Source organism: Emys orbicularis, chromosome 18 (genome assembly GCF_028017835.1).
Source record: "Emys orbicularis isolate rEmyOrb1 chromosome 18, rEmyOrb1.hap1, whole genome shotgun sequence".
NCBI lineage: Eukaryota > Metazoa > Chordata > Testudines > Emydidae > Emys > Emys orbicularis.
This window is the reverse complement of record NC_088700.1, coordinates 19,579,670-19,603,793: the sequence shown is the minus strand read 5'-3', so window position 1 is coordinate 19,603,793 and position 24,124 is coordinate 19,579,670. Positions and strand designations below refer to the sequence as shown.

Below are 24,124 nucleotides of genomic sequence, written 5' to 3'. Positions count from 1 at the left end.
CGCGATCCAAAACTCAGCTGCCTGTTTTACTGGTGATGAATGAAGCAAAACAGAATGCAGCTTCCTCAGGCCTGAAGCACGGTGTGAGCACATTTTCTGAAGCTGCTAGTGCTAAGGAAAGCTTATCTGCCTTGGGTTGTGCTCCTGGTACTGTCTGCCAAGGGTATGAAGTGCCACGGAGGGAGAGGGATTATTTAAGACAGTGCGATGTAAAGGGGATATCAAAAGAAACAATGGGGTGAAATTAAGGAAAGGAAAAAATAGGGGAGCATCAGGATTCTCCCCCATCATCCCCCCCTCCAATAATGGAGTCTGTGCAAGTGGCCTTAGGCTCCAGCGGGGGATGCAGGAGATCCTTCCTGGAGAATGTTAAGTATAAGATGGTCCTATGAAATATTCCAGCAGTGGCTGGGCAGTGCAGTAGAGGACCTACCGGGTCTTTTCTGAGTCTAGTTTTATAGGCTGTATATAGGGGCCAGGAAACCCAGCAAGTTTCAAATTACACAGTTTCCTTCCTACCTCTCAGCTAGTGGCTTAGGTAGGAATGAGTGGGACCCACCAAACTTCCAGCTCTCTGCAGGTGGAATGGATATCTGTGTAGTGATCCAGGGCGTTCTGAGTACTGCTCCAGCTCCATCCCCTCCATTGCAGCACACTTCCCACACAGCCATGCTCCCATGGGCTCCTGCCGACTTCTCCTCAAACATCTCCTCCTTCCATTGTGCGGATGGGGAACACGCAGGAGGGAAGAGAAGCTGGTAGCTGACATTTGTATCCCATGTGTAAATCCCCAGAGGTTTAAGGGGGGTGGGGTGGTACCATGGAGAGCACCCAGTCCCATAGTGCCCCTGCCGCCCCCCCCTGCCCCCCCAGGCACCAATCCCAGTCCCCATGGAGTGTGATAAAGGGGGTTCTGCAGGATGGGGATAAAGGAGAGCTGCCACATAGTCGCTGCTTCCCCCTCTTGCTGTGCCAGAAGCCAGTTTGCACCTGGTTTTCCTTCCTTCTGCTCACATTAGCAGAGGGAGCAGATCCTGGGGTGCAAGGAACTGGGGTCACATGGTGACAAAACTAGAAACTGTCTCTTAAAATTAACATTTTCTGATTAAATTTGCAATTTCTGTGTAACCTTCCCCTCCCCAGAGAGCGGACGCCTTTCTGCAGAGCGCCGCCTCTGATGCCATTAACGGGACCCCTTTCCTTGTCTTTCAGGGTTCGATTGCAGCTTTATCGAACGCAAAAGATGGGCTGGGGCGTGCGGTCGATGCAAGACATCCCCTTGGGAACGTTCGTGTGCGAGTAAGTTCATCGGCTTAGAGTAGCTCACAAAGAAAGCATCCGCTCATGAACTCTGATGGTGTGTTGAACAGTTGGTGTCATGCACCCAAATTAGAACACTCCTTATTGAAGGGAGAAGTGCATGCAAAAAGAAATTGCTTCATACAGAACCCTCTAGTCTAAGTATATAAGAACGGCCATACTGGGTCAGACCAAAGGTCCATCTAGCCCAGTATCCTGTCTTCCGACAGTGGCCAATGCCAGGTGCCTCAGAGGGAATGAACAGAACAGGGAACCATCAAGTGATCCATCCCCTAAGTGAACATTCCCTAAGCAGTTAGAACATATCTTCAAGCTTTCCCCATGCTGCTGGAGTCTACAGTCAGCTCATAAGCCACCCTACCTTAGTGACCTCCATGCATCACCTTGGAATGAGAGTAGTCTCATAAATTCCACATTATGGCCCTAATTCAGCAAAGCACACAAGCATGTGCTTAAATCCGTTTGTCAGCAGTGAGATTTAAACATGTGCTTAAGTGCTGTCCAGAATAGGAGTGCTTTCCTGAATTGGGGCTTATGACTTTGTCACAGTGACTGCTGTATTGATAGATATGCCTGAGAGACATTGGTTTAAGCTCTGAAAGCTTTGATTGTTTAGCAGAAATGAGTAGCGATATGGGAAATGCAAGGCGGGGGTAGAAATAATCCATTTAATTTGTATTGGAGACGGGCTCAAACTGCAAAATTCACGTCTGGAACATCCCAAAGTCTGAGGGGTTGGAGGTGCATCAGTGTCTCTGGAGCCCGTGTTTTGGGTTGGGCCAGTCTCTAGTCAGGGTGAGACAGTTAAGGGTTTTCTACAGTACCGAAGTTCTGGTTTGGACCCTGACTCCGCAGAGCACTTAAGTGTATGTTTAAAGTTAAACGCATGAAGTGCTTGGCTGAATCAGGGCCTAAGAAAGAAAATGATTGCTATCATTTATGTATGGTTAACAAAAATAAATTCCTGTTTGAACCAGTGATTTCTTAGGCTTCAGCGTGGTGCTGATTCTTCATAGCGATCTTTGGAAAATGACCCATTCAGCTATGTTCTCAGTGAGGCCAGGCTCCTGTTCTTCCCATGAAAGCAGGATCTCTGTTTCTTAGCAGTATGCCATGGATGCCTCACGGTATTTTGGGATGGGGCAGGGGATTAATTTTAAGGGTATTACCTCTGAGAAATCTGAGCCTGAAAGTCTGAACAGTAGCAGAAATTTAAATAAATAAATTCAGCAGTAGTTTGGTAAAGTTGTCCTGCACCTGCATTGCTGCAAAAGCTCATTAAAAGCTATAATGGCCTTGATGGTGTTTTCATGGTTCAGGCCTAAAGCCAAACCCTGCCTGGGTTGTTCCTGAGGTCTATCTTCCAGCTGGGCTGGCGAATGAAGTTGGTAAACCCCGAACAGGGCTTTCTACCCAGATGGAGCATTCAAAGTCCAGAGCTAAACCCGTGCCTGGAGATCAATTGGTTCCAGTAAGAAGGGTGGGAAAAGCATCAACTCTTCACAAATATACGGATACAGGGTTCCTTCCTGTCGCGGTCAGGGTGCTCCCTTCCGGCGGCATCAGGGAGTCGGTAGATGGGCCAGAAGTTCATCGGGGTGGCCTGACTTGCAGCTGCACACCGCCCGTCGGCAGGGATCCCCAGTCCCTGTTTGGGGTGCACACCAGCAGTCTATGATGCTGGCACCTCGGGGTCTGGGGGCTGAGCAATGAAACAGTCTATGGCCTCAGCCTCCTGGCTGGGGCAAATAGCCAAAGTCTAGGGCTTAGGCCTTCTGCGTCTGGGCTGAGCAGCTACACAGTCTTTGACCCGCAGCCTCCTGGCTGGGGCAGGCAACCAGAGGCTGGGGCTCTGGCCCTCTGGGCAGGGCAAGCAAATTGTCTGTCGCCCGCAACCTCCTGGGTGGGGCAGGCAACAACCGCACAGTCTCGGGGTCAGGCCCCTTTGGGGGTGTGGGCTGAGCGACCAACAGTTACTGGCTCAGCTGTCTTGGCCTAAAGTTTCGTGCTTGGCCAGTCGCTGAATATAAGGTGGGGCGGGGGACCCGGGCCCACCCTGCTCCACTGCGTCCCAGCCCAGGGCCCTAACGGTGGCAGGTGATCCCACCACAGGGTCAGCAGGGAAACAGGGTTTCTACCTCGCATCCCGGCAGCACAACCGAACCAAAATCTTGTTTTCCTGGGCTACTTCCTACCAGTTTCTGCTGGCGCCGCTCCATCACTGCCTGGCTCTGGTTCACAGGCTCGCGGTTGGGCGACCCTCCCTCCGGTCTCTCCCTGGGGTCTTCCGTCCCCATGGGCAGAGGGTTGACTGGTCCTGGGCCTTGCTGAGGGCTCAGCTCTCTGCTTGGGACGTCTGCCTCCTTCCATGGTCTGCCACAACTGAGCTCAGGGCCCTACTTTTATACTTCCTGCCCCACCCCTGCACTTCCTGCGAGGGGGCCGGGAGGGCCTTAGCTGTGCCTCCCAAGGGAAGTTAACCCCCTCTGCACTGGAGGGAAGTTACTCTGCCGCACTTCACTAGAGTAAATGCACAAGTTATTTGAGGAACCGCTGATTAGAGAAGTGTAATTTTAAACAGAAGGCATGAATGCCAGGACATTTAAAACTAAGGTAAAGGTGTAATAAAAATGATCACTAATGTGACATTTCTGGGACTGCAGAGTTGAGTGAAGACACCACAAGCCACGTTAGCTCATCTTATCCCCATCCACAACTCATGGCACCCTTTCACCCATCACACTGTACCTCTTCTCCATTACAAAAATGAACCACATACTAACCAACTCTGAATGAATACGTAACATGCCCGCACTATGTGTCACCAACATAACCATAGGTCAGTCTTCAGCTCACCCTCCTTTGGTGAGCCAGCCACACTAGCTTCTTACCTTTAACTGTCTATATGCAGGGCATGGAATTGTCCCTCCCTCACCTTATTCCCATAAGGAAAGAAACCCCAGTGTTTACACACCGTAAGGCTTGTCTACAGGGGGAAATTTACTGGAGTAGCTATTGCAGAATAACCTATTCCACAATAGCTACTTCAGAATAGCTCCCCTTGTGGACATTCTATTCCAGAGTAAAAATTACTCTATTCCAGCATAGTTAGTGCGCTTTCAGAGCGGAGTAATTATTCTGGAATAGAAATTACTTCTATTCCAGAATAGAGTGGAGACACAGGGAGCTCTGATCTGCAATAACTGTTGTGTAATCACTGATTCTTCAATAGCTATTCCAGTCTGTTCCCCATGCAGACAAGCCCTTGCTGTGCAAAATGCCCTTCTTAATCACCTACAATTCACAGATTTCCCCCCCCACACACACACATAGTCTGGACCAGATTTTAACTGAGTGTCTTTCCACCTCCCGTTCACGATCACTCAAGCCCCCTCCCCTCCCATTCATGATTGCAAAACACCCCCTTGGCAAAACACAGCAATGGCTTGCATGGAAAGCGTTTAGCTGTCTTCAAATGCAGTTTGGCAGCTGAAAACAAGAAGAGCTAGACAAGCCAGCTTGTCCCAAGTTACCAGCAATTGCGCCATAGACCACAGGCTGAGAATGGTTGCTACAAACCGCTCCACTACAGAAACCTCCGGTCCCTGCTGCCATGTCTACGTTATGTGTAGGTCCTTGGAACGATATTCTGCCTAGTAAAATGTAGGTCATCGGCCCCTCCACGTACATACAGTCAGTTAACCCATGCCCATTCTTCAAAGATGGCTCCACAATGCCAGAATCACTCCTTCTCTGAAACAGGCGCTCATGTTACCAGCTCCATATGCAACTAGCTCTCCAGGGAGAATTGATTTGAATCTACAGCGTATTTGTTTCCTTGCTAATAATGTCCCTATCAACTTTAGAATGTTCACAGGTGGTTATAATAGCATGTAGAGAGGGTGCTCAGGTTGGTGGGACACAAGGACAGAGCTAAGGGGGCTGGTGATGCCTGTTTCCATTTCCATACCTCATATGTTTTGTGATTTGTCCCCCATCCCGCCATAGAAACAACCTGTGCCAAGCAGAATTTTTACCCCAAAAAGGGAGAAGATCCAGAGACTCCATCGGGTCTTGACTTTGCTATTGATTTTTACATGGAATGCGCTCAGATACCTAAGTGACGGACACCATATAAGCCCTTAAGATTTAGGCCTGGTCTACACTACCCACCTGAATCGGCGGGTAGAAATCGATCTCTTGGGGATCGACTTATCGCGTCTCGTCAGGACGCGACAATCGATCCCCGAATCGACGCGCTTACTCCACCAGCGGAGGTGGGAGTAAGCGCCGTCGACTGGTAGCCGCGGCAGTCGATTTTGCCGCCGTCCTCACAACAGGGTAAGTCGGATCTGATACGTCGAATTCAGCTACGCTATTCGCGTAGCTGAATTTGCGTATCTTAAATCGACCCCCCCCGTAGTGTAGATGTAGCCATAGATAGATAGATAGATAGATTAGATAAGTGCTACTGAATAACAGAGTTACCTCATGCAAGTCTTTCCACTGACTTCTGATCTGGGAAATCAATGGGACTATTTGCATGAGTAAGTACTGCTGAAAGTGAAGAGTGGTTGCAGAATTGGGCCCTAAAGGAACATATAAGCTGCATCTCAACTTCGGTTTTAACTAACGTTTTTGTCTCCGAATTGCTTATCAAAAGGAGTGTCACAAAATAAAATGCTTTTCCGGGTGCTATTTTCCAGCTGCTTTTGATCTGCCTTCAGTTTTGTATACTGTGCGACACTAAAACAACTTTACTCCATCCATAATCCCCTATTGCTCTAGGTTACTAATGATTTTGTGGTTTCCAACAATGCTGCAGCCATATGGGAGTGGTTAATAGATACCAAGATGCACTGAAGGCAAGATGATAGGATTCCACATGCAGTCGGCATCCTAGCCTGATACAGCAATGCTGTGCCAGACTGCTCGAGGTCAGGAACTGCATCTGAACGCCCCCTCTATTATGGAATGTTTGGTGGTTCTCAGGGTTAATGTTTCAGGCTTTCATCTCCAGGGCCCTGGGGTCAAATGCTAGTATCACGAGGGTAAATGCACATAGTTAATGTTGGGAAAGCGCTTGGAAGCTGAAAATGCTGTTAAGAGCGTTCGGAACAAGTAGTATGGAAATCTCCGTTTTCTCTTCAAAAGACGTTTACTCATATTCCTAACCTCTCACTACTACTCTTATTTATTTGTGTTACTATAGCACGTAGGAGTCCTGCCCGTGGACCCAGACCCCATTGTGCTAGGCGTTGTGCACACGCACAGCAGAAGTAAGGTTCCTGTCCCACAGCTCTTACAATCCGAATATAAGATAAGACAGATGGAGATTGTCTCACTTTCCTTCTGCTTCTCAGTCTGTCACACAGTGGGGTCCTGGTTTATGACTAGGGTTCCTAGGCGTTATGGTAATACAAATAAATAATAATAATAATAGTGATAGCTAGGCTGGCAATGCGTCACGCATGGAAGAAGTTACAAATATTTAATCCTCTACTTGAATCAAAGCCGTTTCAGATGGAGAGGAGAAGGCTGCCATCTCAGAATACTTACTGGGCCTGATGGTGATCTCACTGCATTGACTCTGATAAAGTCATACCTGTACTCCTGATTTGAAGGTGGTAGGAGGCCCAATTACTGAAAGGGACACTGTCAGGTTAACTTAATGTCGACATCTAGGGGATGGTAAGACACGGCTTTAAGTAAGTAGCTTCTATGATCAGTAACAATATTTCCATGGTTTTTTGCACATTCCAAAGCAAACAGTTATGCATTGGTATGTAAACATCCTCTTACAATGTGTGCAACCCAAGTGTTGCAATATTGTACATGGGAACCAGAAAGTCAGTGGACAGTAAACAAAAGCAAAACTAACTAGTCTGTTGTTACTGGGGGGAAAGTATATCCTTTTTTAAAATTCACTTGTAATGTTCAAAAGTATTAGCAGTAACTTGAGTAAAGGAATTTTGTTTTTTTATTTTAAAGATGTGGGGCCAAATTCTCAGCTAGTGTCAATCAGCATCGCTCCACTGGCTTTGATGGACCTATGCTGATTTATGGACTTATGCTGATTTGTCACTTTCACTCTTTACACCTCTACCCCGGTATAACACAACCCGCTATAACATGAATTCGGATATAACGCGGTAAAGCAGCGCTCCGGGGGGGCGGGGCTGCGCACTCCGGTGGGTCAAAGCAAGTTCGATATAACGCGGTTTCACCTATAACACGGTAAGATTTTTTGGCTCCCGAGGACAGCGTTCTATCGAGGTAGAGGTGTACTTTGCACACAAGAGGCAAGGTGTTAAAATCCAAGCTAGCATCTGCACAAGCGTCTCATTGCTGCATTTCCCATTCATCCGACAGGTACGTTGGAGAGCTGATTTCTGATTCAGAGGCCGACGTACGTGAAGAGGACTCCTATCTCTTTGACCTTGACAACAAGGTAGTGTGTTCAAGGGACTCCCTGGCAAAACAAAAGCCAGCGCTTGCTACTCTAAAGAGCTAAAAGAAAATTTGTCCTCATCTTGATGGGCAGAGCAGTCCGAGAGCTTGGGAGAGGAGAAGCACTTCTCACCTCACGGTAACTGAAATCTGTTCACAGCTAAGTAAAGCGTGGACTGCGTGGCTCAGGGGATTGGTAATGGGGTACAAAGCCTGACTGCATTAGGTCAGCACTTTGAATGCAGCTCAGGTCGATAGTCATTGCAAGTTATTCCCATCTGATGGCTGTGTGAATTAAATTGGTTGTTTCAGTCTGATTTCTAATGTCCAAGTACCTCTGTAGCAAAGCCCACCCCCAGCTGGCACTAACCAGCACCCATGTTGGCAGCCTTACTAAAGAGCTCACCGATTAATGAGCTGATAGACTGAAATACCAGCTCACCAGTAAAGGACCTTTCAGGTTTGGCTTCTGGTAGCCTGGCAGGGCTGTGTGGGGAAGCTTGCGCTGCTGGGTGTGCTGCATCTGGCCCGAGAAGGACTGGTGTCCCTCGAGCCATCAGCTCATTCCTTTCTCAGGGGCTTTAAACTCACTTTTAAAAGTCTGAGCGGAAGCTTTATGTGAAACTGTCCTTGGCAAGAGCAAACGTGCAGAAAGGTGATGCTGATGACTTTCTGTGGGGAGCTGCAAACCAGCTTCCATCTTGCTTCCATATTGGTTTGGCGGTTAGAGATGTAAAAAGAGGCTTTGCCTTTAAGAAAGGGAGAGGCCTCTCCAAACACTAAAGAAGGATCCAGTGAGGAGTCTTGTAGCCAGTGCTCTGAAATCAGAAAAGTAGAAGGACCAGCCTCTCTCATAAACTTCACTAAATGCCCAGGGTCAGTCTGTTCATCCATGGATTAGCTAGTAGTCTGCATCCTCCTCCTCCAAAGATTAACTAGGCCATCATCTCCACATTGCACCTTTTCTCCATCAGCCTAGATTGAGGCATGTCAACGTGGCTGCCAACCCACATCTGTCCTGTGTTTCTTCAGCATGGTCTGCTAATGAGGCTGACTGGGCCTAGGATTGAAAATACACTGTAGGGAATAGAATCATAGAATCGTAGACTTTAAGGTCAGAAGGGACCATTATGATCATCTAGTCTGACCTCCTGCACAACGCAGGCCACAGAATCTCACCCACCCACTCCTGTATCAGACCTGTGTCTGAGCCATTGAAGTCCTCAAATCATGGTTTAAAGACTTCAAGGTGCAGAGAATCTTCCAGCAAGTGACCCGTGGCAGATTGGTAAGCGAGAGATCAGAAACCCGTCATTCATCCTGGCTTCCCTTTTGGGTAAATAACTAAGAAATGATGCTAGCACCAGGGAATTGTCAGGAGTTCTGTAAGGGGAAATTATGCTAATTTCTCATGGTATTATGGGAGTCTGACCTCTTCTCCCATAGTTCTCCTGGGCTCCCAGATGGCCTTTCAGAATCTCCCAGAAGCCATTGCTTCAGGAAGCTGTGTTAGGAACTCTGGAATAAGGATGCTCAGTGGCCAGTACAGCTGCACCAACACTGAACAGTGCAGCGATGCACTTGAAACAACATAGCTAGTGTGGGCGTGCCGTGCCATTGGCACTCCGGCCAGGTCGGCGCTACAGACTGCTGTGTCAGGAGGTGTGATTCCTGACCGACGTCGCTGATCAAGCAGAAGCCCAGTGGAGACACAGTTCTACTGGCTAGACTGCTTTTACTGGCCCGGCTTGTTTTGCTTGTGGGACAAAGCGCAGCTTTGCCGGTCTAGCTGCCTCTGTGGCAGGATAGCGTACCGGTATCCCTATACTGATAAAGCCCTCCTAGCATAGACACAGCTTTACACCAACGCTGCCCAATTTAATTCTCTCGCGTAGACAAGGCCTGAAAGATTTATGCATAAACTTGGGAGCATCCCAGATATTTGCCTTGGCAGAGCTCTTACATACAGACGTGAATGTAGGGAGGTCACTGAAGCCAGCAGGCCAAGACCACGTAACCGCTTATATCGGAAGATTTTGTCTCTAGCGTGATCACAGTATTTAACCTGCAGCCAGTACAGACCTTTCCTAATGTAGCGTGTGCCAATCATCCCCTTCCCATGAGGAACCAGCTCTGACATGTTCTGCCCTCGCTGGAATCTGGGCACAGCTTCGTTGGGCTGACCAGCCAGTGAGGAATGGTGAAAGCACTGCTCAGCATTTCTGGCTCTGCCTGAGACCGGCGTGCAGAAAGCCCTGCAGTAGAGGGGATCTTCTCTTTGGGGTGCTCCTCGTGCCCCCCTCCAGAGCCCTCGCAGCTACTCCTGTGCCATGCAGAGGGGAGGCGGTACTTGTAGAGCAAGGCAAAGCCCTCGGTAACACCAGGGGCAGGGGCCAAGCAGGCTCCCCCCAAAGTAAATTCTAGCCTCTGCCAGCTCGAGGAGTACCTGGGACTCAAATCTGGGTCTTTCTGGAGAAGTGCAGAGTGCTGAGCACACAGCTCTGGAGTGGCCCGCTTGCTGCACTCCCAACCGCGGCTGTTCAGCAACTGGAGAGCAAGAGTGGATTCAGCTCCCTTCTGTGGTTGTGTAAAGCGCTGTGGGACTAACCACCAGGATAGTCCAACCACACCATTTAGAGGCTTCTTGAGAGGACATGGAGAAGCCCCCTGTTGTAAGGTAAACAGGATTCTCTCGGTAGAAATGTCGGGCAGCAGAAAAGAAGCGAAGCTGATCTGTTGGGTCAGGGAGCAACATTTCTTCCTTGCTAGGGCTACGTTTGAGGAGCTAACCAATCACTGGGCTGAGCTATGAGACAGCAGATCCATTGTAAATCAGCAGTGGTAGACAAATAAATTATAATGGGGTAACCATAACCACTAGGATCATAGTGAAGGTAATAGCTGGTGCAAAGTCGTCTGGCACACTCCACTGGGGAGAATCCATATTGGAAATGCCTGGGAAAAGTGAACCCGGAATACCAGCAGGATGGTCAGATAATATATGGTGGCTTTATAACCTGGAGTGCTGCTGCTGCTGCCGATTCATAGAGGCCTGACAATCTCTGGGCACCAGAGGGAGTTTATGTGCAGGAGCAGGACAGACCCCACTGAGTACTCTTAGTGCTACAGTGTTTGAGGCTGCACTGAAACATCTCGCTAACGGAGCGAGGAGAGACAGTCACCACTGTCTTGAGCATCTTTATCAGAAAGGCCAGTTTTAATGTTCTGGAAACGGGCCGCAATGGCTTCCCCTTCTCCCCCCAAAAATGGAGGGAGGGCATGAGTCTGCACATCAGGATGGAGGTCAAGGAATCGGTAATGCCTGGAGTTGAGATGGGAACATTTTTTTTTAAGAGAAGCTAAATTGGAAAGGGGCCCGTGGAACAAATTCTAGGACAATTCCATCAAAGTCTGCTAAACCAGAGAAAGTATTGGTGCAGGACCGATCCCTAGGGTATATTTTCTATCTGCAGGGTGGGGCAGGAGAGAGCAGATTAGAACCTAGTGCTTTAGGTATGTTTCATCACCTAACTTCTGAGATTTGGTCAATGAAGAGGCATCAGGATACACTGTGAAACAGTGTATCTTGTTTATCTTCACCGGCTGCAGCAGTATGGAAGATGCATAAAGGTTGAAGGCTGGGTACCTTAGGTTCTTATTCCGATAGTATCTGAGCACCTCACAGTCTTTAACACCTTTATCCTCACAACAACCCTGTGAGGTAGGGAAGTGCTGTTATCCACTCTGTGCCTCAGTTCCCCAACTGTAAAATGGGGACAAGCAACTTGCCCAGGATCATGCAGGAAGTCTGTGGCAGTTCTGGGAGTTGAACCGAACCAATTCGTGGGCTAGATCCCTAACCACGGGACCATCCTTCCTCTCCGTTTAGGTAGCCATTGGGAGCTTTGATGGAGAATCTGTGGATTAATCATAGATTGAGCCTTTTGGCAGCCACATGTAGTCCCGTTTTCAGAAAGCTAGTGTAGAGTTACTAACTGGGAGGAGCAGGGTGGAGCTGTCTCTTCTGGAGTGTCAGGGGAGTGGAATTGTATGGGATTTCACCTCATCATCTGTGGAATAACAGCCCCCAAATGGGAGTAATCAATCAGAGAAAGAAACCTGTCAGCCAAAACCAGCCAGAGGAGAGCAGAATGCAATCAGGTGAAAGCAGGAAACAGAAAGCAAGGCCCTGCTATACGCTGAGTGATTGGAAAATATGTCAAAAATGGCATTACCTGTTTTCAATCACTGACAACTCAGAAGAAAATGATCTGGAATGCTTGTGGATCAATGTCCTAACTGGTAAAGCACAAGATGGGGCATTAGTTGGTGTCTGCTACAGACCAAATCACACTAGGGAACAGGAAGATCAGCTCCTTATGCACCTATCTATAATGTATAGGAAAGGAAAAGCTGTGTGATCATAGGGAACTTCAGTTTGAGTGACAGATGCTGGAGGGGTCATGGTGGCAGTACTAAAACATCCTTGGAATTTCTAAATATTGTAGGTGACAATTTCCTAACTCAAAAATTGTTGAAACTAATGCAAAGGAATTCTGTTAGACCTTGTCTTGACAGATGGAGAGGAACTGATTGCTGAATGAAAAATTAAGGCTAGCTTAGGTACGAGTGATCATGTGCAAACGGAATAAAATTCAGACCAGTGATATATATTTACGCTTGGTGCTTTAAAAGGGCCAGTTTCACAAAATTGAAACCAGTTTATGAGCCAAATTAGCTGTGAGGAAATACTAGAATTAGCAATAATAATGCAGAAAAGGCAAAAGTGCTCAAAAAATATTTCTCTTCTGTGTTTGGAGAAAAAACAGATGATGTCATCCTATGATAACACATTTCTTATTACACTAGTATCTCAGGAGAATGTTAAACAGCAATTACTAAAGTTAGACACTTCTAAATCAGCAGGTCCAGAAAACATGCAACCAAGAGTTTTAAAAGACTTGGTGGAGGAGCTTGCTGGACTGTTAATGTTGATTTTCTATAAGTCTTGAGCACTGGGGAAGTCCCAGAAGACTGGAAGAAAGTTAATGTTGTGCCAATATTTAAAAAGGGTAAATGGGATGGCCCAGGTAATTATAAGTAGGGCTAAGATTATGTCACAGAAGTCATGGGTTCTGTGAGTTCCAGAGACCTCCATGACATTTTTTGCTTCACCCCATAGCAGCGGGGCTGGATCTGTCAGCTGGCGGGGGCTCTGGCATTCTGGGCCATGGCGGGCAGTAGGGGACCCTCACAGCTCTCAGTTGGACCCCGCCCCCCTTCCCCTCCCACAGCAATGCTCGGGATCTCATACCCTTCTCAGGCCCATTTCAGGGACAGGTCACAGGCTTCTGTGAATTTTTGTTTATTGCTCGTGACCCGCCCCTGACTTTTACTAAAAATAACCGTGATAAAATCTTAACCTTAATTATAAGCCTGTCAGCCTGACATCGAGCCTGGGCTAGATAATGAAGTCTGATATGGGACTCAATTAATAAAGTCAATGAATAAAATCAATAAACACAGGTTTATGGAAAATAGATGCTGTCAGACTAACTTGATTTCTTTTTTTTTTTTTATGAGATCACAAGTTTAGTTGATAAAGGTAATAGTGTTGATGTAGTATACTTAGACTCCTATAAAGTGTTTGACTTGGTACCGCATGACATTTTGATCTAAAAATCTAGAACAATCTCTAATTAACATGGCACCTGTCAAATGGATTCAAAGCTGACTAATGGTTAGATCTCAAAATGTCATTGTAAATGGGGAATCGTCATTGAGGAGGTGTGTTTCTAGTAGGGTCCTGCAGGGTTCGGTTCTTGGCCCGATGCTATTTAACATTTTTATCACTGACCGGGAAGAAAAAACAAAATGCTCACGGATAAAGTTTGCAGATGACACACAAATTGAGGGAGTGCTAAATAATGAAAAGGACAGGCCACTAATGCAGAGCAATCTGGATTGCTTGGTAAACTGGGCACAAACAAAAAATACAGCATTTTAATATGGCCACATGTAAATGTGTCCATCTAGGAATAAAGAATGTAGGCCATGCTTACAGAGTGGGGGACTCTATCTTGGGAAGCAGTGACTGAAAAAGATTTGGAGGTTGTGGTGGATAATCAGCTGAACATGAGCTCCCAGTGTGATGCTGTGGCCAAAAACACTGATGCGATCCTGGGATGCATAAACAGGGGACTCGTGAGTAGGAGCAGAGTGGTTATTTTGCCTCTGTATTTGGCACTGGGGCAACTGCTGCAGAAATACCGTGTCCAGTTCTGGGGTCTACAATTCAGGAAGGATGTTGATAAATTGGAGACGGTTCAGAGGAGAGCCAGGAGAATGATTAAAGGATTAGAAACCATAGTAATAGCTCAAGGAGCTCAATTTATTTAGCATAACAAAGAGAAGATTCAGGGGTGACTTGATTACAATCGATAAGTATGTAGATGGGGAACAAATACTTAATGATAACAATCTAGCAGAGAAAGGTGTAACATGATCCAATGGCTGGAAGTTGAAGCTAGACAAATTCAAACAGGAAATAAAGTGGAAATTTTTACCAGTGAGAGTAATTACCCATTGGAACAATTTGCCAAGGGTCGTGGCGGATTCTCCCTCACTGACAGTTTTTAAATCAAGATTGGATTTTTTTCTAAAAGACATACGCTAGGACTTATTTTGGGGAAGTTCTATGGCCCGTGTTATGCAGGGGTCAGACAAGATGATTGCAATGGATGCTTCTGGCCTTGAAATCTATGAAAGAAGAGGCCGCTAAGTCCCACCCAGCCAGGCAACAGCCTCGCAAAACTCAGCATCACTGGAGAATGGCTGAGTTTGGGTTTGCCCTGTAGCACAAAGGAGCGATGGGGGCATTATTTTAGTTATCTTTATTTGTCACTCCAGGCTGTGCGTGCTGTGATTTATTTAGCATGCTGGGTCCTACATGCACATCCTGTTCAGTGTTTGAAAAAAGGCAAATGTTTGTTTAATAGCCCCCAACTGCCAATTCAGTGCTCTTGGATAGGATGTACTATAGTAGATGTTGTCTGGGCTTCCCCTTTTAAAAGGACAGTCGTCTTCTTTCTGTACTAGCGAAATGCAGAGAAACACACATTCTCTCGGGATCTTTGGGAAAGACGAGATTGGGTTTTATCAGGTGCAGCCTCTCGCTAATGAAAGTTGCCTGCTTTAACTGTAACACTTGACTCTCCTTTAGAACCTTTCATGGGACGATCTCAAGCATATAGCAAACATTAATGAATTACGCCCCCCTTTGACCTAGGTGGTATCACCCCATTTAATATATGGGGAAGTGGAAGGCTAGTCCACGTACATTCGAAAGCTCCATTGTGTTTTACATGGGGTTAGTTAATATGTTTAAGACAATGATTTCCTAGCGCGTCCCAGCCCAGAATGATTAAGGGACTTGCCAAAAGACGCCCAGCTGGTCTATGGCAGAGCTGAGACTAGAACCCTGGTCTTGTGACTCCCAGTGATGTATCTCCCCACAAGTCCCATCTTTCACCCCATTACTGAACTACATTTTAGTTCCGTTCTTGGTGGTGTTGGAAATGACTTTGCATGTCACAAGCACAGGACCAGCTCCTGCAGCCCTTCCTCATGCAGGTAGTCCCACTGCAGTCAACAATGACCATGTCCATGAGGAAGAACTTGCATAAGAATGGCAGGGTCAGGCCCACATCTCAGGTCACACTGTGTGATCCATTCCCTCAACCTCCTCCTTCCTATGTTGCTTTCTCTTTGTTAAAAGAGGGAGGCAAACAACCCCCATGCCTCTTTCCCGTTCACATTGGTTCTCTCTTGCTCCTGACATGAATCCTTAACTAGAGCCTCATTTTGTCAACACATGGTGATGTTGGCAGGCTCGATGCACCTGTGGAGCGCCAGGCACGTACCCTGCTCCTGCTTATCATGCAAAACGAGAAGAGACTCGTGCACAGAATCACAACTGAAGAAGCTGAACCTTTCCACCGCAGCGACCAGCTTTCAGGGTTAAACCCTCTATGAAATCCTAGTGTGGTGGGTTTTATTGTCCTGCTGCTGTAAACAGCTCAGGCACCTTCTCTAAAGCCTTCTGATCAAGTCCTCATTACTCTCTGTTCACTGTGGAACGAAGGACATGTTCCTCACCATACCCTAAGGCGGACATTTATATCCAACAGACTCTTGCCCTGGCCTGACTCAACACCCCAACCTGAACTAGATGCCATTAAAATTGCAAAGCCTGCTACATTTTAAAAACTGTAGCAGGCTGCTCAGTGTAGACCAAGTGTGTATCGTTTTCACATCTTCAGATGTCTTCTCCTGGGGCTCCTGTATCAGTTGGCTGGTAGAATTCTGGCACAGCTGATCCATTACGGATTGTGAGGTGCTTGCCCAGACGGGAATGTGAGCTCCACTAATGGATCCTTTTGCTTTCGGCTTGTGTGTGACTGAAATTAGCTTCTGTAATTAAAGCCTGCAGCTTGCAGAGTCATTCGCCGCTGGAATAAAAAGCCCTGAGGGAGTCTCTTATTTTCAAGGAAAACAAAATATTACTATTACTGTTGTGAGGGCATTATGGAAAGAGAGAATTTATGTGTTCTGTCTTTCACTGTAGTCTGCAGGAAGTAGTGTGTTGGCTGTAAGCGCCTGCTTTGTGCTTCTCGGCTGTCATGTTCAATTAGCAGGACAGGAGAGATGCTGTTTCCTGAATCCACTGGCCTTTGACCCACCAGGTGTTTGTCCGCGTGGAACAGAAGTACCACTATAGCAGATTGGTGCCTTAGCAGAGCAGGTTTGTGGAGAGCAGATCTGCTAGCTCAGCTCCACACACGGCTTCTCAGGTCAGGAGTGTTTCGAACAGCCTCCAGGCATGCAGGCCAAGTGCTTTCTGAAGAGACGTATATTTTGTAATGCTTAATGGTTTGGCCTTTTAAGCCTTCAAGTGGGAGACTCCGAGACTCCAACATTTTGAAAGATCTTGAAATTCCCTTGTGTGTTAACTGTGAAGTGACCTGTATCTCAGCTGCTTTTAAATAACTCCACCTAATGCAACTTTCACTGTTCCTCCCTCTAGGATGGAGAGGTGTACTGCATAGATGCTCGTTTCTATGGCAACATCAGCCGCTTTATAAACCATCTCTGTGAGCCAAACCTCACCCCTGTGCGAGTGTTCATGTCGCACCAGGACCTGCGCTTTCCCAGGATTGCCTTCTTCAGCACCAGGCAGATCGAAGCCGGCGAGGAAATCGGGTATGTGCTGCCCACAGGGTCTGCCTTTCCCCTGGGAATCGTCCTTGTGCTCACGTTCCACATGTCGTGGGGTTTCTGGGTCATTCTGAATCTGAGACGCCTCTTTCCAAAGCGACACATCTGCCCAGCGTGCAGCTGTGTAAGCGAACACTGGGAGTGCTGCTTGGGTTCCTAAGAGTGGGAAATTCCATGGCTGGGGAAGGGATAGTGGCCTACTGGTTAGCACAATGGTCTGATACTCGGGAGACGTAGGTCCTATTCCTGGCTCTGCCAGTGGCCTGCTGGGTGACCTTGGGCACGTTGCTGTGCCTCAGTTTCCCCATTGTTAAATAGGACAGAAACGATGCTCACCTCCTTTGTAAAGTGCTGTGAGCTCCACTGATGAAAAGCACTTAGAGCTAGGGATTCTTACTGATGCCAGTCAATTGCAGGCTCCGGTAAGGGTAAGCAAGCCTCATGCCTTACGGGGTACAGGGATTGGTGCAGGAGTTGGGAAGGAATTTTCCCTCCTGTGCATATCCTTGCCTCACTGACACGGTGCATTCTGGGTTTGTCTTCCCCTTAATGCTTCCAGGGATCTCAAAGCACTTTGCAAACATGTAATGAATTTTGTCTCCCGCCCACCCCCCCTTGTGAAGTCAGGAAGTGTCTCTATTCACCGCTGGGCAGATGGAAATGCAGCAGGATAGGGCTTCTGCTGCCTCGTAGAGTGCAGAGTGGGTGTGCCACTCCGCTAGATCAGAAACGTGGAGTCTCACGCTTGCTTTGCCCAGGTGTCAATGACAACACAAGGTGCCAGGCAGTGAAGAATCAGCCCCAGAGAGCGCAGCGCTCCCCTTACTCTCACTCCGTGTAACCCTATCAAGTTGCATGGGATATAACGGTATTGATACTGTCTCGCATGACCCTCTCATAAACAAACGGGGGAAATACGACCTAGATGGAGCTACTATAAGGTGGGTGCAAAACTGGTTGGGCAGTCGTTCCCAGAGAGTAGTTATCAGTGGATCACAGTCAAGCTGGAAGGGCATGTTGAGTGGGGTCCCGCAGAGATCAGTTCTGGGTCTGGTTCTGTTCAATGTCTTCATCAGTGATTTAGATAATGGCATAGAGAGTACACTTATAAAGTTTGCGGACGATACCAAGCTGGGAGGGGTTGCAAGTGCTTGAAGGATAGGATTAAAATTCAAAATGATCTGGACAAATTGGAGAAATGGTCTGAAGTCAATAGGATGAAATTCCATAAGGAGAAATGCAAAGTGCTCCACTTAGGAAGGAACAGTCAGTTGCACACATACAAAATGGGAAATGACTGCCTAGGAAGGAGTACTGGGGAAAGGGATCTGGGAGTCAACATGGATCACAAGCTAAATATGAGTCAACAGTGTAACTGTTGCAAAAAAAGCGAACATCATTCTGGGATGTATTAGCAGGAGTGTTGTAAGCAAGACACGAGAAGTCATTCTTCCGCTGTACTCTGCGCTGATTAGGCCTCAGCTGGAGTATTGTGTTCAGTTCTGGGCACCACATTTCAGGAAAGATGTGGACAAATTGGAGAAAGTCCAGAGAAGAGCAACAAAAATGATTGAAAGTCTAAAAAACAAGACCTATGAGGGAAGATTGAAAATATTGGGTTTGTTTAGTCTGGAGAAGAGAAGACTGAGGGGGGCCATGATAACGGTTTTCAAGTACATAAAAGGCTTTTACAAGGAGGAGGGAGGTAAATTGTTCTTAACCTCTGAGGCTAGGACAAGAAGCAATGGGCTTAAATTGCAGCAAGGGAGGTTTAGGTTGGACATTAGGAAACACTTCCTAACTGTCAGAGAGGTTAAGCACTGGAATAAATTGCCTAGGGAGGTTGTGGAATCTCCATCATTGGGGATTTTTAAGAGCAAGTTAAACAAACACCTGTCAGGGATGGTCTAGATAATACTTAGTCCTGCCAGGAGTGAGCCAGTGATAGAGCCCAGCTACTCAGATTCCCTGTCTTTTGCTGTAACCACTAGACCACCCTTCCTCTGTGGCATCCAGTGTTAGCATTTGCTGGGGTAGCCTGTGAGACCTTATCTGCTTGGTTCCCAAGAACTCGGCTCTACTCCAAACTCGTCACTGAGGTTTCTTTCTTCATACACTCAAACAGCCCTTGAGCTGATCAGGCTCCAGGGTGAGGGGCACATACAGGGTGTACAACACATCCAAAGTTACACAGCAAACCTCCTCCTTCCATACCAGTACACGTTTCATTGCAGTTACTGTACATAGCATTGCACGTTTTGGGACTGGCTTGGTTACTTTGCAGGACCCAATCCCTGTGCAGTATGCTCTATCCACATTCGACTTTACTCCTTACCTCCTCTTTATGCTCCTGACTTCTCTTGTCCATTGTATCTTGTTCTTAGTAAATGGTTCCCTAGGTGTTCCCCCTCTTATCGTCGCTAACTCAGACGTTGTCTTTTAGCTCACTGACCCATTACTTATCTGAGCACCAACATTTCGTTTTCAGCCTGCTCATTACCCCCCCCCCCATCCTGTCTTGCAAGAGAGGAGGCCTCCTGCATGTTTCATTGCTCTCGTCAAGTCAGGCCTCCAGCCATGACCCAAGGCAGGGATAGAGGACTTGGTGGCCCAATGACAGCTGCTCCGTTCCTGTTCCTTATCGTTAAGAGTCACACGATGTAAAACCCGGCTACTGAATCTCCCTTTTCCTCCTCTTCTCATTTAGTTTTGTAACGTAGGAGGCCAGGACACAGGCTAATGGTAACCTCCAACATGCGCCCGATGCTGGGATTGCAGAGAGTAGTAACGATTGCTAAGCAAATACCAATAGGTCCAGTGGGTTCACCACGGCAACAGTGCTCTAAATTTGACCAACTGTACGGTTCAGAGGCCATCCGCTTTGGAGATGGCCAGGAATGTGTTCTGGGTGCCCGGCCATAGAAACACGTGGGAAGTCCCCAAAGATCTGACGTTTACTTTCAGTGAGATTCAGAAGCGAAGCTGGGTGAAGAGGTTGTCTTGGCTCCGAGGGAGGGGCTGAATTCCGAGGTGAGGCAAAAATGATCACGTACGCAGCACGTCCGGGATGAATTGATCCGAAAACGGGCAGGACAAAGTAACTAACGATGTAAATGAAAATCAGTGTAAATCACATCAGCTTCGTAGTCTGAAGGGATCAGCTTGAGCCCCGGCAGAGCAAGTGCAGTTCCTATTGAAGTGAGTGGCCTGGATCTGGACTCACACTGGTTTTGTGTCACTGTTACACCATTGACCTCAGTGGAGTTACTTGCACTGGTGATAATCAGGAGTGACATTGGAATGGGGCCCAGTGGAAGCTGCCCCTGTTCACACTGTGGCCCCAGAAGCACTGGGAATTGTGCAGGCATAAGTTAAGGGGGGGAGGGGCTGCTTTCTTTTGTGTCCTCCCTGTTACTTGTTCTTCTGGCTTCACCCCCATTCAGTCCCTCCATCGCTTCGCACGCCCAGCGAGGGGTGGAGCCACGCCCATTACCGTGCTTTGCCACGCCTGTGTGTTTTCTGACCGGGGCCCAGCACTGTTTGCATCGCTCCTGACCATGGCCATGGCAGTGGCCCCTCCAGTCTCTGTATTGAAAGGATAAGGAAATGCAAGAGGCTATCTTTCCTATCAGGGGCAGAGCACCCAGCTCATCTAGGAGCCAGGGCCTAGGGCTGATGCCAAACTGGGGCTACTTGCACTGGCAATTTTTGCCACTGCTGCTGATGTGCTTGCCGTAGATCCCGGACCAGGAAGCTCACTGGGCCGAACGGCATGTTGTCTGCTTCCAGCCTGATCTGGGCAGCGTTTTGGTTCCCCAGCTGGGAGCTGGGTTTGAAATAGCAGACTCTGATTCATCGGTTCGATCCCTCAGGTGTCGTATTTGACTTACAAATCCTGTCTCTCCAGTGACTGACACTAATACAGCTCGCCATTGGCCGGACAGCTCTGCTTTCCTGAGTAAGTGCCTAAAGAGAATGAGCCGGATTCCAGCCCATGTGGTCCCTTTCCCGCTCTCCGGCAGGGCAAAGGAGCTGCAGTGGTCCCCAGGGGAATTCCCGGGGTGCAGGGGCAGCATACAGCCCTGTGCCAGACTCCAGCAGTGCATCTGCTCCCATTACAAATGAGCTTCGTTACCGGGTTTTTGGGAGCTGTTCCCTATGATGTCTCGCGTTTCTCAGCTGTGGGAAGGTGAATGTGTAGTGATTAACAATAGAAAATTACTGCCTCTGGGTCTGAGGCTTTATCGCTGCGCAGATAGACAGGCAAGACTGCAGACGTATATGTTGTGGTGTTTACCTCTACGGACGGCTTCTAGCCATCACTTAGGATGCATCAGTTTCTTTGCCTGTGGGATCTGGGTGGCTCGGGGCCATGGTTACAGTGTAGGGAGCCTTCTGCACAGAAGTGTCCCCATTCACATCCATCCCAGGGTAGCAGTGACTGCCGTCCGTTCTCGTCCGCTGCCTGCTTGGTCGACCTGCGGGCTGAGCGGGTGGGGCTCAGTGAGCTGCTAGAGATCAGGTAACGATGTCGCAAACGCTTCGTCACAATTTGCGCAACGTTCTTGCCCTGCTGCTTTAGTGTCTCCGCGTGACGGCTCCTAGTAACGATACGGTAAGAGGTAGGAGGAGCTGCAGGGAGACGGGTTTCCCCGAGGTGGCTCCAGCTCCGTTGTACCATCTTCATGACTCCCGAGGAGGTGTCCTTCGAGGCAGCAGTGAGGAAGCAATTTCGGAAGCACTAAAGCCAGAGAGGGCTCCAGTGCTGGAGGAGGGAGGACATGGCAAAGGAAAAGAGAAATGTTGTTCCCCATGTAACTGTGGACCTAGTAAGTTTATAGCTACACCATGGATAGTAGCTGTACTGGTTCCTTTAGAGGGTCCCACCCCTGCTCTGCAGGGACCAGCCCGGGGGGTGGGAAGGGAAATCACAATCACAGCTCAGTGATCACCCCCCAGCCAGATAGAATAACCCACAGGCCACGTGGAGCACAAGTGTTGAATTCCCCATCATGGTGTCCCCTAGGCCATCTAGTCCTCCCAGGCTTGTCACGTTCGTGGCTGGGGAGCGTTTTTATGTGCTGTCCGTTCCCCCCTTGAGGCTTGCATAGACCTCTTGCCGGCCTCTGTGGGAGAAGGGGGCTGGGTGGTTTGGCAGTGGGACGCCCTTCCGCCTGGCCCCGCCGGGCACTCCTGGAGAGGCATTGCCATTACCGTGCTGTTCGCCAGCTGGGTGAATGTCATTGGTGGGGGCTCTGTCCAGCTCGAGCGCTCCCATCACTGGTAGCACCGAATGGTCCCCTCTTGGCAGCTTCAGCAGTGATGCTAATGACCGAGACTGAATCAACCCCTCACTAGGAGACGTGGTTCTGCCAAGTCCAGATTGAGGCATATAGACCAAGGCTGGTGTGGGAGGGGAATCTCGACCTGCTGCTGGTACTGTACCTTTTCTGGGATGTCACAAAGGGTTTCAGCCTCTGGGGGCACCTTTCCCCTGGGCCAAAGGGGCTCTGCCCCTGCATGGAGTGGAGAAGGCACTCACCCTCCTGGCCCATTTCATCCTTTGCCTCCGAGTGCCAGGCAGCAGCCCCTGTTAGAAGGGATCGGCTCTGTACACACAGATTCCATCAGAGCCCCTGGCATGGCATGGGGGGAGGGAGGGAGAAATGGGGTGCACAGAACTCTGAGCGGGGGGGGGGATAGACTCTGCAGTGGAGGGGAAATGGGGGCACGCAGAGCCCCTGCCATGCAGGAGGAGAGTGGGGGGGGCCCACAACTGGTGGAGGGGAGATTCGGGGAACCTGGTATGGGGAAGGGGGGTACACAGAGCCCCTGCCACGTAGTCCCCTCCATGGAGGGCATGGGGGAAGTGGGAATGGGGTGCACACAGCTGCTGGTGTGAGGAGAAGAGTGGGAGACCCTGGTATGGGAGAGGGGGATGGAGGGCACACAGACCCCTGGCAGGGGTGAGCCTGGGGGCAGTTGGGGGTCCCTACAAAAGAAGGTGGGAGAGTGGCACCCAGGGAATTTGATGGGGGACGGATGGAAGGGTACAGGGAGCCCCTGGGGTGCGCAGTGCGTTCAGCCTGCACAAGCTATGAAGTGTGTGACCCCCTGCTGTGCAACCTTGTTTGGTTTCGCTCGTCTCTGCTACCCTAACGTATTGGTTTGCGTGCGCACCCAGATCCCTCCTGTTGTGTTCCACTGACCAAACGTCCCCCCTCTGCTCCCCTTCTCTCTTCCAGCTTTGACTACGGGGACCGATTCTGGGACATCAAAGGCAAATACTTCAGCTGTCAGTGCGGTTCACCCAAGTGCAAACACTCGAGCACAGCCCTGGCCCAGCGGCAAGCGAGCACGTCCTCCCAGGACGCCCAGGAGAACGGACTCCCCGACACCAGCTCTGCCGTGGCAGCCGGCCCCTTCTGAGGACTCGCTCCCGGGAGCCTGAACTCTTTGAACGCGATAGATTCACACACTGTTTGAAATTTCCATTGAAAGAGAAAACACACTCAAGGAAAGCCAAGGGGTTCGTGACATCTAGGGATGTGCCACCGACTGTTACTTGAGGAATAAGTGAAAGCAAATCCGGACTCCATGTTGTAGTGTTCCTCCCTCTCCACCCCTGGAAAGCTGCTGGTTTTACAGTGAGTGCAAAGGGATGGCTGTCGCAGTTTTTCCATGCAAGATGTCCTAGCATCCGTCTCTTCATGTGCTAAGTGTTGTCAGAGCCAAGGGAAGAGTTTACCCCTCCTCTTCAGAACGCTGTTATTAATTGCCAAGTCATCTCCAGTTCTCTTACAATAAACTTTGAATACTTGATGGAACTTACTTTTTAAAGGGGCGGGGGGGGAACGGTTCTGACATTGGTTTACTTGACGCAGCTTTGTGGGGCAGGTCTTTTAAACCACGAATTTCTCCCTCACCTGGCAGGACATTACAGCGTGGTCTTTCCTGGCCCTGTCGCTGGGAGCGAGAGGTTATTTGCTTCTAACAGACGCCCGTCGGTTACCAAATCCGCCGATCTATTATTTTTTTTCTAAAGAAAAATGGAAAAGAATCCTTTTCCTTCATGCCC

General features: G+C 48.7%; 1 protein-coding gene across 1 annotated transcript in view; it reads left to right on the top strand.

Moving 5' to 3' along the window:
• EHMT1 (euchromatic histone lysine methyltransferase 1) overlaps positions 1–23,754 on the top strand; it is a 95,819-nt gene extending 72,065 nt beyond the window's left edge. The window contains exons 25-28 of the mRNA XM_065418744.1: positions 1,213–1,299; positions 7,693–7,771; positions 16,856–17,031; positions 23,292–23,754. Coding sequence (XP_065274816.1) covers positions 1,213–1,299; positions 7,693–7,771; positions 16,856–17,031; positions 23,292–23,475 — 526 coding nt within the window. The 3' untranslated portion in view covers positions 23,476–23,754. The remainder of the gene's footprint in view (positions 1–1,212; positions 1,300–7,692; positions 7,772–16,855; positions 17,032–23,291) is intronic.
• The last annotated feature ends 370 nt before the right edge of the window (positions 23,755–24,124 follow it).